The sequence below is a fragment of the Microtus ochrogaster genome, chromosome 6 (assembly GCF_000317375.1).
Source record: "Microtus ochrogaster isolate Prairie Vole_2 chromosome 6, MicOch1.0, whole genome shotgun sequence".
Lineage (NCBI taxonomy): Eukaryota > Metazoa > Chordata > Mammalia > Rodentia > Cricetidae > Microtus > Microtus ochrogaster.
The window spans coordinates 44708514-44723769 of NC_022013.1; the positions used below are offsets into that span (position 1 = coordinate 44708514).

At 42.8% G+C, this 15256-nt stretch overlaps 1 protein-coding gene across 1 annotated transcript in view; it reads right to left on the reverse strand.

Moving 5' to 3' along the window:
* Nucleotides 1–15256, reverse strand: part of Cadps (calcium dependent secretion activator) — a 445453-nt gene that overhangs the window by 29806 nt on the left and 400391 nt on the right. The window contains 1 exon segment of the mRNA XM_026779941.1: nt 10464–10571. Within this exon segment, the coding sequence (XP_026635742.1) occupies nt 10464–10571 (108 nt within the window).

A 15256-nucleotide genomic window follows, 5' to 3' on the forward strand; every position in this document is an offset into this window, starting at 1 on the left:
TCTCTGTGTAGCCCTGGCTGCCCTGGAACTTGCTCTGTAGACCAGGCTGGCTTTGAACACAGAGATCTGACTCCTCTGCCTCTTAAGTGCTGGGAATAAAGTCTTGTGCCACCCCATCTCACCCCACCATGTTTCTTATCTTTCTTTCTTTATCCCTTTCTAGTCAAGGTCCCTATATAATTTCAAAAAGGAAAGAGAAGCCATTGGGCAAAACCATTTTAGACAGTTCTAGAGAGAGTGAGCGAGTGAGAGAGGCACAGGGTCTGAGCTAGTTCCCAAGCTCTTCCCAACACTACTCCAAGTCCCCCAGCACAGACTCTTGAGCTAACTCCTGGGTGCACAATGGACTTCTTAAGTTTCTAACAAGAATTTAGTTCATCCCTGGTCTCCTCATCAATTCATATGTGATAGTGGACTCACAGAGGAATTCACAATGCCCACCAAGGGAGGAAGACAGACCTTCTTCTGAGAAGTTATTCTGCAGCGGCCTCTTCCCTTCCAGATCAGGGCTCACAAACAGGGATGATTTTACCCACAGGGGATATTTGGTCCTACCTGGAGCCATCTGTTGCTATAATTTGGGGAATGGTGGTTGCTGCTGGCATCTCAGGCAGGAGTCAGGAATGTGACTCCACCCTTTAGAACATAGACTATCTCCCCAAACCAAGAATTACACGGCTCACAATGTCAATCTGGTCAAGTACGAGGACCTTGCTTTAAATAATGTGCTAGAAACTGAGGGCTGAAACCTGTTCAGGGGAAATTTTTTTACCACCAAGATTTTTGAACCATGGAACAGAACATACCAGAGGCATCTCATGCAGTGAAGATAAACATTGGTCTACGAAGTGTGTGCATGCATGTGTGTGTGTGTCCCCGGTCCTTAATGCTCCTTGCATTAGCCTACAAAGTTACATTTGTTCCTTAATTTTTTTTTTTTTTTTTTTTGCGTTGTGTGTGTGAGATTCAAGCATGCTCCGTGAATACTTTACTACTGATGTAAAATTTCCTTCTTCCTCTGTGGTGAGGGAAAGTATGTTTGAAAAACACTGGGTTTACTCACTAGCTTCTGAGCTTTGGTTTGTATTTGATAAGTCAGAGGACCCTGGTTGAGTGCGGCTGTTCTCATGCAGCTTCTACAACATCCTCGTGATTCTGACACTGGGGGATCACTGACTGTACTCTGAGTGCCAGGAGCCTAGAGATGATGTATTAGATTCTATCATTAGGGACAAAAGATGTGGTGGCTCACACCTGTGGTCTACAATCCTGGAACTTAGAAGGCAAAGGCAGACAAATTACTGAAACTTAAGAGGCCATTCTGGTCTAGGTAAGTTCCCAGCAAGCCAGGGCAATAGAGGGAGACCCCAAACAACCCTCAAGCAAATAAAGAATAATACAACAAACCTTGAGCAATGAGGCTAAGAGATAGTAAAACCCTGAAACAGTAGCCTTAACCTCTACTGAGCCTGGCAGGGAGAAAAACAAATCAGTGAGAAATATTAATTTAGTATATCTTTTCTACTTCTACAGAATGTGCCTTGACTACTCTGTATCCTTGTGTGCGTGCGTGCATATGTGTGTGTGTGTGTGTGTGTGTGTGTGTGTGTGTGTGTGTACGTGCACACTTGAGCATGAGTAGCATGCCTAGGAATATAACTTCCAGCTTCCATGCCACAAGTTTGCCATAAGAAAATGAGAGAAACCTTTTCTAAGACACAAAAGTATCATGCAGGTCATGTTAACACGGATATTGTGACCTTAATGTAACAGAGCAATCAGCCTGGCTTCTTAGGATGATTAATGGAACATTCTCCTCTGGAGAAGAAAACAAATTAACTGTCTTCACCAAATGTCTCCTGGAATCGAGAAAGCTGTTCTCGCAAAGACAACCAGCTAAACTCTTTGTACCACACGGGCTCCAGAGAAAATTGAAGACTGGTTTTGTGCTACAGTAAATAAGATTTATTTCAAATGATGATGGCCTTTGAAGGAAGTAGCTGAAGAAGTATCTAGAAGACCCATTTCAAGACATGGTACTGAAATGGACATCTGCCAGGATGCTAGCAAAGAAAATAATTCCTTTTGGAGAAAATCTCCCATCTTATATAACTGATCTGGATCTGCTGGTGCCCCTTATCTTTTCTATGGACAAGCCTGCTGATACCCCAACCACCCAGCAAGGAGAGAAGAATGCCATGTCCACTTGAGATAGAGATATGTTTTAAGGGGTAGGGTGTACTTAGGGGTAAAGTACCCCTCCCCCACACATACACAAGGCCCTAGGCTCTGTCCAGCACCGACAAATAACTTTCTATACCTATGACTCCAATTTCAAAGCAATCAGTGACGTTTATTTTATTGTTATTGGGTATTGTGGAGGTCACAGAGTAAAAGAGAACTTATATTTGCATATGAGATTAATTGCAGCAGGGGACTAGAGGGATCAGAAGCATCTTCCTACTTTTTCCTTTCCCTCTCATCTTAGTAGAGTTTATGTCTATCATTGTTGAAAAAAAAGAGACCCGTCTACCAGTAGAGGTTTATTGCATTGGCTAACGATCTGGTTAAAACTACATGTATTGCAAGAAGGGCAGTAAATACAAGAAAATTTGTGCAAAGCTGATGTACACAATGGGACGTAAAGAGAGCTTGAAGTCACTGAGGCTGTGAGTGGTTGTGAACATAGACTTTTTGAAGATGAACTGAGTTTTTTAAAATTTAAATATGTATGCTTAGTACATGTCTTTTAGCTATGATAACTCACCTTCCTTAAAGACACATATATACAATATGTATATACATATGCACACATTCTATTTTTTATATAGTATATATTACATGTATATTCACATATATTCACATACAACACACCTGTTGTATGTTTTGAGTAACAGGTAAAATCAATTACGAATCAAGGAGAGAGGTGTGTGCAACTTCTCATTCCCTATCCTCTGCCAATGCCTGTATCCTTCCTGGAAAATGTGTCTCTTCCAAGTCCCTAATGCATGGCCCAGGTCATGTTGTAAATGCCAGGACTCTGGGGCTCAAAGCCAGGTACAGAAAGTGGAAGAGTCAACTGTCTCCTTCCTTGGCTGGGTCATGGATCAATTTTCCAGTTCGGTCACATATAATCACACAGGATATAAAGGGTGGCCTAGCAGATGGGTGGGGTGTACGTAGTCTTTTGCCTTGTGATTGAGAATAAAAGAGATAAGATCACAGTTCAAATTAAACGTGACCTGAAAAATATGGAAAAGCACACCATCAGGCTGACAAGGTGGCTTCGTTTCAGACTGACAACCTCAGAGAAATTCTGAGAATTAACTAAGAAACCTTCCTAATGGCATAGACTTATCTAGATCAAATTCACAAGTCCCGTACTTCTTGGAGGTAGTCACAATGACTTAAGAAGTATCAGACCAGGGGACAGGGAGAGGGCTCAGTTGTCAAAGTGCTTGCCATTATGCAAGTGAGTTCGCAGCCACATTAAAAGCTGCCTATGGTGCAAGAGATTTGTGCCTGTGATTCCAAAGGTTGGGAGGCAGAAGGGAGAATCCCTAAGGCTCAAATGCTGGCAGACTAGCTGAACTGGACTGCTGCAGGATGAGCAGAGACTATGTCCTAGAGACTAGGAGGCGAGCCATTGAGGGAGACATCAGATAACAACCTCCGGCCTCTGCACGTGTGTGCACAACACAGACTCATCCCCTCACTACCAGGCCATGTCCTCAGATTCCTTCATCCAGTTCAAATGTTGGCATGTGTTCTATAAAACCAGCCCTGTGCTCAGTACCTGGTTGGCTTGTGCCATGGCCTTTGTGCCTGCTCCTCTTCCTTTAAAGCTAGCTTCAGAGACTCTCTCCTATGCAGAGAACAGCTTTAAAAAAAAAAAAAAACCTGGTTTCTGCTAAGTTACTAATTATGTTTAAGAGAACTACTTGGTTGAATTCAGCTTGATTTTCCCCCTTCAACAAATCAGTTCTATGTTTAGACGGTAATAAACTCCTCCAGTCTGCAGAGCAATTGGCACGGTGGTCCCTCTACCAAGTCAGGAGCGTGGAAAGAGGGCCAGTGCTGGTTGAAAAGAGACGCATGTGACATCACACACAGCCTTGCCCGCACATGTTGTTTGGCACTGGGTCCCGGTGCGCGCAAACTTCTTACAAAGAGTATTAGAGGGATGATGCACACAGACAACATATCAGGTGAACACTTACTGGCATGGAACTCAGAGATCTTGAACTGAAACACAGCGAGCTTTGCTTATTTCTTTTGGGAAAATGCACACAGTGATTGTAATCAGGAAAGAAATGGAAAGAAGGAATATTCAGTTGGCCATCCCTGGTTTTTGGGAACATCACATCTCAAGGGTCCTAGATTGGCTTAGCCATGTTTTCTCAATGTTTACTGTTTCTACATACTGCATTAACAATTAGGCACCCATTGCTTCTTCCTCTTCTTACTTCTCTGCTAAAACGACCTTCCAGAAGGCTGGAAGGCCGGAAGGCCAGTTCTGCGCTGCTGCTTTTACCCTGGTTTTGCTGATGGGTTAACCCCAGCTTACTTCTGGTGAGGAAGTTTACTCAAAACTGGGGATGCAGCTCAGTAGTGGAGCACTTCCCCAACACGTGAAAAGGCTCTACCTCAAAGCCAGGCACTAAGAACTGAATCTTTAACAGCTATAACGGTAAGAAGCCCATTTGTTTACAGAGGTGGCTGCTGAGCTTACAGAGGGAAGCCCAAGGCCGCTAGCCCACTCTGGATAACTTCTGAGCACCGTTTTTGATTATCAACAATTATGCTGCCTGCTTCTGAAATACGTTTTAGAAAAAGTAAGAATAACCAGGCTACTCTACAGCAAGGAGTACAAGCGAGCTTCTGGTTAACATCTTAAGCAGCAGAGAGGCGCCTACACACCTCAGAACAGGTACGGAGTTTTGTTTAGCAAGACAGACCAGCCAAGGAACGCGTTTCCATTTCAGTGTTGGAGATGAAAATAAGGAGGGTGGTAGCTAACACTTACCGAATGCTTCCTTAGATCCGGATGCTGCACAGGGACTTGGCATCTCTCGCGCCTAACAGTGCCCGAGGAAGGTTCTGCTTTTACCACCCCTGTTACCTAGAGGAAGGCTCTGAGAGATTAAGGACCTTGTGTAAAGTCATGCAGATCAGGTCTGAAGGGCCAGGGGCAGGGTCTCCGGGCACTGTGCTGTGCAGTGCACCAAGGTGGCTGTTGCTAAGAGCAGAGAGAACTTCCCCTCTCGGTGTCTAGAAAGCCACGCACCTTGCTTTTCTCCATTCAGATCTTAAGAACTGCAGCCCATTGAACTGGTGAATGCAATCGTCTCTCCCCACTGCCTGTTTGGAAGCAGTTTGCCTCATCTGGCAGTTGGTGGCATACCTTATGGATTTAGTAACATAATGTTGTAGCCTGCCTTCAGTCCTTACTTCCTGGAGCGGCAGGGTTCCTATTTTGATTGATGTCTGTTCACACATACAGGCCCTTATAATTTAATAAGGCGATTAAAACAAGGCCATCAATGGATTCCTATATAAATCCCCCAAGCATGCTTTAATAGGCAGAGGGTTCATGTTTTAAGTTACCGCGTCAGAGGGAAATATTCACACCCAATTATTGTACTGCCACAGAAAGTGAACAAATAACTCGATTTGAGAACGGAACAGCAAATCGAAATCTGTGCGAGGCAGAGGATGCCAGGCGGCAGATCCCTCTGAGTCTGTCCACACCGCCTGATTAAGCTCTTACAAGGCTGTGTGGTAAGGGGCCTTTTCCTGATCTGAAAACTGCCAGCGAGAAGCCAAATGCGGAGTCTTCTCTGTAAATGCTTAATCCCCCAGAAGGCAGATTAAGTGTATAATTGACCTAGATAATCCATGTATCATCTCTAGTCAAATGTTCCCCCGGCCTGGTTCGCGGTGACACGGGACCTGTGGGAGAAAGCAGGAGCGGGTGCGGCATTACCGCCAGTGTGGACTCCGTCCAAGTTTGAGATGGCTTTTTTAATCATTCCGCTCTGAGCCTGTGAGGTTTAAGCAGATGAACTCCCCCTAAGCACATCTCTTTTAATCCTGATTTTCTTCTCGGTCTGTGTCTTCAAGAAGTACAAGGAGGAAAGGAAATAAATTAATTTTCGTTTAGACCTTGAAATCTTAGGTGCTTCTCTCGCTGATCTGATGTCTAATTTCGGAAAGCATTTTTTTTGGGGGGGGTTTGTTTTGTTTTGAGGGAGATGTTGAATTAATCACCAGAGACGGAGGAAAAGAAAAGCCATCTGCATGGTTTACGGACACTCCAACGGGAAGGCTCTCTCCAGCTTTCTCTCCTTGAGCATCCTTGCTTACCTGCTACCTTCAGAGTTTATTGCAACCCACGGTTTTTATAAAGCATCGATAATTGACAAGGAGGCAAAGCTTCTACTCAAATCCTAGAGCGATGTGGTTTTCCTTTAAAAATTCAGTCCCACCGATATGCTACAAACTCATTATTACATATATTTATGATATTTGCTTGATCTAAGTGTCTGGATAGTTTGTTTCTCAATATCAAAATCTTATTTTCAGCAAGTGAAAACATTATAATTGTGCTTCAGTTTTTTTTTCTCTGAAAAATAACAAAAAAAGAGAAGCAGATACAAGTGTTCTGAATTACCATGGGGAATGGCTTAGGGGTTCCTTTCTCACCAGACCATTATTTGGATGGATGCAGCCCCTTTTAAAGGTATATTATTAAAGAAGTACTGTTGGTATTTTATAGAAAGACTATATAAACTAAACATGTTAATACTCAGGGAGAGTTTCATTGAAAAAAAAGTAAATACCTGGTAGGCAATATTGTGTCGAAATGCATTTCTTCAAAAAACCTACAGAATGCCTGCTTTTATTTTAAATAAACAGCGGAGATGAATTTGGAAAGTCTGTTTTTAAGTCACATAATAAAATAGATATAAAATGCAGAGAATCGAATATAGAGCCCTAACTGCTATGTTGCTAATCTCCCACAAGCACCCACTCCCAGCCAAAAGCACAGTGATGCAGCAGAGAAAGAAACAGCTCAGAAATCACTGGATAGAGACCTTGTTAAAACATAAAATAAGCCATTAAGTGACCAGCTAGGATCCAAAATATTCTTACAGACAAACATATACTGAAAGCCATCCAGCCTTCCTGCCAGAGTACACGCAGTAATAGCAAGGGAGAGAAACAATACAAAATGGCAAGAACTCAAGGGATTTATCAGATAAATAAAGCTAAGGCTCGAAACACAGTTAAAACAACAAGGACTCTTAGTACATGCCTCTGAAATGACAGATGCCAGCAGGGACAGAAAAACAGAGACTGACACGGCAGTCGGAACCAACAACCCCAAACAGCAAACAATCTCAGAGATATATAGTTTTTTATCTTCATTCAAAATGCTAATTTGTTATTATTCATTTCTGCCATTTATCAAAATGCAACAATTTGGAAGAGAAATCGCTCAGATCAACAAGTATTTCTCAATAGATTTCTGCCAATTGTTTAGGAAGCTGGCCCAGGACCCCCTTCATAAGAGAGCAAGTTCAGTGCAAGAGGACCCGGGCAATGGCAGCATTCACGGGACCCTTCTGCCTTGATACTGCCAGTTTAGCTTTCTGGACACAGGAGTTTTACAGGACATGAACGCAAAGGAATAAACACCATGCTTGAGGAAACAGAAGCCGAAAAATAATCAAACATGTTGGTAATCTGATGATTTCCCCCTAGATTATAGAAAAACAGTAAGTCCTGAATTAAATTACTGAAGCTGCATGGTAATGAAGCTTTTGAGAAGCTCTGGGTTTTTAAATGACAAATGTTTTAAATCCGTGACAGATTCAATAACTTTTAAAATCTTATTTATTTATTTTTGTGCCACATCCGTTAGGTTGCCTAGCACCAACAGATCTTGTAAATTCGGGGACCAGGTTATTTGGGGAATAAGAAAGTAAATGGCCAAGAAACTCATGTCTAAACAAGCTCCTATAAGGTGATTTATTTTTTTTTTTTGGTCCCTAGGAGGTTAGGGTGAAGAGTATAGAACGGCTCTCAGGGTTAGAATGGTAAAACCATATGATGGCAAGAGGAAAGTTAAGACAGTGCAGGAGAGAGAAAGAAAATTGGGGCAATGTGAAACCAAACTGTGTGTGTGGGGGGCGGTTTCTCGGAGATTTACTGCTGCCACCGACGCTGGCTTTGTGGACTACTACAAGGGGCTGGATGTACTTGTGAAATTCTGAAAGGATCTCTCCCCCACCCCCCGACATATACCCGGAGACAGAACTTGCTTTTGCAAAGTGAATTCTTAGGAATATTTCTTTTAATGACTGATTCATGTTAAAGCACAGAGGGCTGGAATGTGCTTGTGTTTTAGTTAGACAAGTCCGTTTTCCCCCACCGGTGCCAGACAAGGCTCCCTTTTAACGTCTAAGTGAATATTTGGTTGCGATTCCCTTACAAAGAGCCAATCAAATGACCATTTGCCTCCCAGCCTTTAACAGGAATACCTCCGAACAAAATTTTCTTCTTGCATTCTTAATTTAAAAAAAAAAAAGAAGCGAGAAGGGTAGATTCTTTGTCAATAAAGAGACAGGCTAAATCACAGATTAAGCATCAGTACTAGATGTTTTAAAATTTCGGGGATCGTAGGTTATCAGCACACACATTCATACAAAAACACACACACACCCACACACACAAACACATAACACACACACCCACACACACACCACACACACACACAAACACATAACACATACATCCGCCCCCCCCACACCACACCACAAAACTTAAAACCAGAAGATACCGATCAAAGGAAAAAAAAACAACCAGGCAACCTAGGCATTGAAAAGAGCAATCCACAAGCTTCTTGAAAATTTCTCATTTGGAACTGAATTCAGAGGAGATGGGCAGAATCCACACCCCTCGGCGGACCCAAGGGTGCTGTAGGTCTGTTTTCAATGCCTATTGGATGGGCAACAGTGCCTCAGACAAACTGGGCTCAGGACTTTCATAGAGGCACGCATGCAGAGAGGGGGAGGCCCCACTGGTGAGCTTTATGCATGTATGAGGCATTCTCGGTGGATGTGGGTCATGCTAGAAGATGTACACAGGAAGATTATTTGATTCCAATTCATGCCACTTGATATAATGTGATAAAACATTTGACATGAGAGATAAGTTCCATTTTCATTGGAGAGAGGACGGGCGGGTGGGAATTAAAAAGTAACAAGGGTTTTGTCCAAAGAAGGTGACGCAGGAGAGAGGGGTGTGGAGCGGAAAACAGAGGTGATCGGAAAAGGAAGAGGAAGGAAGAGAGAGAGAGAAAAAGGAGCCTTTCGCACACACTAGGAAAGCCAATAAGCTGGAAGACAAAGCACGGGAGTCGGAAGCGGCAGCATCTGAAAGCAGTGCCAACAATGAGCTCATTTAGCTACGGGACAAAAACACACAAAACACAGCGTAAATTGGTGAACACAATTACAGGAAAAATACAGAAACAAGGGTTCGACAGTTGAGCAAAACATTAATGTTCGGCTGGCACTGAAAATACAACAACCTGGACAGGAGGAGCTCACGTTGCACGGGGCAGTAGTCTGCACAGTGACAGAGAGGCACGGGGACCAGGACACCAGCTCCAGGGCACTCTGGCTGGGTCTACTCAGGGAGACTTGGGGGAAACTAGAAGCAGTATACCTGGGTACGTGACCTAATTCTATCTGCTTTGGCTTCAGACAGACAGAAAGACAGTTTGAGACCGAGGCAGATGCCTTTTGACTTCAGGGTCTTACTTTACAATGGCACGAAGTCTTCCTGAGAGCCACTCACCCACGGAAGCCTGCATTTTCTGTGTTTTGGTTTGGGTTGATGTGGCAGCCCACTGTATTTGGCTTTTGTTGGATTTACCCACTTCTGCTGAGGTGGGTGGATGGACAGGAAGCACTATGGATCACAAAAGAAACTGAGCAAGTGACTCACATATAAGCCTTTGGCAACACTCACAATGGAGGATCATGGAGGCACTATCCCCAGGACAGGGGGTGCTGGCCTCAGCTTCCCCAAAGGGAACTGTGTCCCTTACTCGAGGCTGGGTTGCAAGGAGGAAGATGGGGACAGAAGAAGGTCTTTGCCAGTTCAAGGACTCTGCCCCACCAGCTCCGTACAGAAAATGCCTGCTTGCCGAGAGGCTGGGTGCTGTCCACATACCACACAGACTGGGACTCAGACACAGCCACACCAGGAGTGGGTTCAGAACAGACACGACAGTTAAGAGCCTAAGGTAGAGGGAGAGGAAGAGATTCTCTTTGAATCAGGACCAATCCATTTTTTTTTTTCAAAATGTGACTTATCCTCCTGTCTCCTATTCTGTCACATTTTGGAGGGTCTCCTCCTTGGGCTGCAAGGAGGAGAAGGCATTTACTTACATCAAATAACCTTTCTATATACATCTCCTCATTGACCTTATCACGTAGGACATCCTGAGAGTGGCGGACGAAAGTCACGTAGGCATCGGCCACATCCATCCCAGGTTTCTGCAAAGAAACAGAAAAGTATGAAGATGAACCTTTCAGACCTTGATGGGCACTGTCCACCCGTTTACCTTTCCTCTGCCCATGTCCTGTTTGCTCTGTTTTTATGGTCATGATATTCAGTTCTGGACCAGAAGGAACGGATGCTAGACTCTTACACTTTTTAAAAGATAGGAATAGAATTTTATAGGGACTTTTACACTATTTCCCCCTAGAATGCTTAGTTGATGGACAAATTCTAGACCACCCAGGGACATTCTCTGGCTTTGCTTCAGACCACAGTTAAAAACCAACCAACAAACAAATAAACAAAAACCAAAACTCACTATATCCTGTTTTCTTCTATTTTTCTCCTTTCTCTTTTGTAAAGTAAAATAAGAAAGTACTTCAGGAATCCTATTTCAATGACTATTCCCTTCAATTCAAGGGGGTTCAGTCTGGCAATATCTGGTAAGTATTTGTGTGTATTTTACTTAGAAAAAGACCCTAAAAAAAAAAAAAGAAAAAGACCCTAAGTCATTTGTCCTGACTTCCAGTGCAGCCTGGAACTCTAGGGATAGAAAAGAAAAATTAAAGAATGAGTAAATGAATGAATGAATGAATGAATGAAGAAAAAGAAAAGGGGTTGGTTTTAAAATTAATTATATTTTCTGGAAAGGTAGGCAGGTTCTTCATCCAGTACTTAGGAAATGATTTATTGTGGAAAAAAATAAGATACAAAATACAAACCAAAACAAAACAGAATGTGCACTGCTTGAGATGTCAAAAATCAAAGTTATCTCCAAAGAAACCCATTAAAACACTGTAATATGGGTCATTAGGAGAGCTGCCATACACCTCTTAAATTTCTACAGTAGAGTTGTATGTTTGCTAATAACTAAAAAGATGAGTTTTCATTACTGTGATTTACCTTAGATCACAAAGTATCATTTCGCTACAAGACGTGACTGTCAGGCCCTGCAAATTGAAGTTAGTTAACACTTCCGTGTAATTTCCAGGGTGAAAATGAGGAAGGTTTGGAAACAGTGGGACTGTATATTTTTTTCCCCCCTGATACAAAGCTTACAATTATCAAGCAAAGGGCCAATGCTTGGCCCCCGGGATGCTAGTAACATTGCTTAACACATGCTGAAACAATGACAAGGTATTAATTTGAAAAACAATGAGGGACACCCCAAAGCCACAGTATCAAATGTTACACTTCTAAGCAATTTTCAGCAAATGGATAGAGCAGTTTGCGAATGATGGTCCTCTAATTGTAACAGTTTTGTGATACAATAGTGCTTCTCCAAGGAGATGGGAGCCTTGCCATCCGTTCTAAGAGGGCACATCTCTCCTCTCTCTTTGGCAGCTGCACATCAAAAGATGCTCTTAGTCAGGATGGGGATCCTTACCTGGGGAACCTGAGAAACTTATTATTAATGTTTCCTGTCTTTTGGGATACTTGCGATATAGCCTTTTTCCTGTACCTCTTAGAGGTTAGATGAAGCAAAAGCCAGCAAAAGCCTCTTGGTAAGTCACCCATTCAGAACAGTGCTCTGCAATGCTGGTATCTGCAACATGCCTTCTCTTTCAATAAAACTCATTTCCTTAAAAGGACATGCATTTGAGGTGTAAAAACTCATGATTAAAAAAAGTCAAATTGGCTTGACTCTTTTTTTTTCCTTTGAGACAGGATTTCTTCCATGTAGCCCTGGCAATCCTCCTGGAATTCGCTCTGTAGACTTGCCTCTGCCTCCCGAGTGCTGGGATTAAAGGCGTGCACCATCTCCACTAGGCTTTGGTGTGACTCATTGATTTATGTATTTATCTATCATCTATCCCCCACACCATTGCCCAAGAGTTGCTGCTGTGCTATGTATTAATTTTGGGGTTTTATCGGCCCTTTCCTCCTAGAAGATAAACTCCATGAAGAGCAGAATTTTGACTCACTTTTAATTGTATTCTTAGTACACAGGGATGATGTCTGGTACCTATTAGGTTCTCAGGAAATATTTGCTGGATGGACAAACTTATGAATGAGTGACCAGATTCTCTAGTAACCTTCCTTTCAGAGCTCTTCATTCTACTGTAAGGATTATTATTCCACCCCAAATTGGAACTATGCAAATCATTTGAGCATCCATGGGCCTTAGTAACAGAACCACAGAGTGGGATTGATATCTCCCTATCTGATTATCAAGGATTATGACTGGCCGCTATAATAATGTAGAGAAAAATGGCTTGAAACATTGCAACATAAATTTGAACTACTATGATCCCTTATCCTTGATATTACATCTTACTATTAGCATCGACTTTAGCGTCAGAAAGGAAAAGGAGACTTGATGGAGACAAGACACAGATACAGATGAAGTCGTGACACAATTAGTTCTCCTTCTGCTCACAAGGGCCTTCCTTTGATGTGAGTCTCACACCTGATTCAGATGAGTTGGGCTTCCATCCCTTGATGGACTTGCAGTGGAGAGAAGGGAACCAGGGCACGCCAGGGAACAGTGTGCTAACGAGAGGGTGCTCTTCTGGCCGGATGGACAGTCACCTCAGATGCTCAGGCTCATCAGCTGTTGGTGTTCACAGGGAAGAAAGGGAGCTGTTCCTATGTACTGGGAGGTCTTGCAGGGGGAAGCTAGCCAGTCATAGCCATGGACGTTGTTACTTAGAAGAGATTCAATTACAATCAGGATGTGATTTAAAATCACAGGGGTGCAAAGGGCAGGAAGGATGGGTGGTACAGTGTAAGACGACTTCCTGCAAGAACAGCTGGGATCAAAACTGCTGGTAGATAAGAAAGCTGACAAGCTTGGTTACCAGCTGAAAAGCACACCTGACTGAACAAGTGACTGAAAAATTGGCTTTGTGTCAGCATTGTCTCCCCCTGGTAGGATCAGCCTTTGGGTGATGGCTTCGATACGGCTAGGGCCGACTGACAGACTAGAATACAGACTCAGGAAAGCAGCTAAACAAATCCACGAAAATAACTGTAGAGCTGAGTGACCGCCACATGTGGAAGACACCTTAGAAGGAAGGTACCCTGTGGATTAGGTAAACTAAGACCAGATAAGCAGGGGATACAAACTTCAGGTCTGGTATCTTAAGCAAGCCTTTAGTATGAATACTATTGTACAAATAAGGGTCAAACTCTAGATGTAAGAAATAGAATGTGCTAAATTATGGGGACTAGTGCCTCCTTCTGCTAGTGGGGCTCAGTGAGAGAAGAATCTTTGTAGTAATGAACTTATGTGATAGTCCTCCCATGGGGCTAAATAAGCGGTGTCTGAAACCTCACAGTAACACAACAACAAGAATCAGAGCTAGGCATGATTTAAGGCGATTGTATGCAGGGTTATAAAGCCAGTTGCAATTATCAAAGCATCTAGAAAACACTGTAGTAATGGATGCCCGGGTTTACAGAATCTCTTTTAATTTGTCTGCCAAGCAATCTGGCCAACAACTCTTATGAAAACAAAACCAAAAACCCCAAGCCCCCAAACTCTCTAGGTGTTTCAGGTCAAGAATTACTGACTTAGCTCACTGGTTTTCAGATTTTTACAGAAGAATGGAAAACATGTTTTAGAAAGAGATTATAAAGGCTCCACCCAAGGGCTCCTAATAGAACCTCTAGGGATGAGAGTTGGAAATCTAGGATGACGTCATCAAACAATGCCCAAACTTATGCCATGTCTTACTACTATACATCCTGGTATGGCCACCAGTGACTGTTATAAGTCAGTGTGGAATACCAGTGAATTGGTTTTTCAAAAAAAATCCTAAACCTACACACCCACCTATCTAACCTACCAACCCCTTTATTTGTACTGCTTCACTGTCGGAAGGCCAATTTTGTGCACGCTGTCTCTTGGAACTAGAACAGACAGGCTCTACCGTCAACCAGCCCTCCTGACTCTTCCTTGCTGACTTCCGGCCCAGGTGACCTTTGGGCATACCTTTTCACCTTCTTTGCTTCAGCCGCCTCCTCTATTGAACAGGATGAAATGAACAAGAGCCTCTGACAGGGCCATCTTCAAAAGTAAATAATTGTTTACTATATCTAAATACTATATATACATATGTGTATTGTGTGGCATCGATATCTATAGAATTATTCATTTTCTGTAAGACTTAGTATATATGGTTACTGGCTATAAAAGTATACACTTAATTAATTTACTTTTTAAATATAGCATAGTTCTAAGCTATTAACAACTGGCACAATCATCAGTTTGGTCTACTAATCATTTTCTTTTCTGATAGTAGAATAATTGCTCCACTATCCAAGCATGTGTCTATGCACTAACTAAACTTATCTTGTAGTGCGACGGAGTGTCTAACATAGTTTGAAGTGTGAGCTTTATTACTGTCAACTGCCTGGCCCTCCTAAATCAAGTGAGCCTTCATTTCAGTTTATCCACCTCTAAAATAGAGACATTACCAAGACAAAATGTTAAAGGGTTCAAAATAATGTTGGACATTTGGTGGTTGCTTCTCAACGCTTGGCTGCGGTGGTTATAATCACACTCTATGTCATCAGTGGTCAAACCATAGCGAAGGCCATGCTATGTCATTTTCGTCTGCCCCTTCAGAAAGGGAAACTCTGAGCCGGGCGGTGGTGGCACACGCCTTTACTCCCAGCACTCGGGAGGCAGAGGCAGGCGGATCTCTGGGAGTTCGAGGCCAGCCTGGTCTACAAG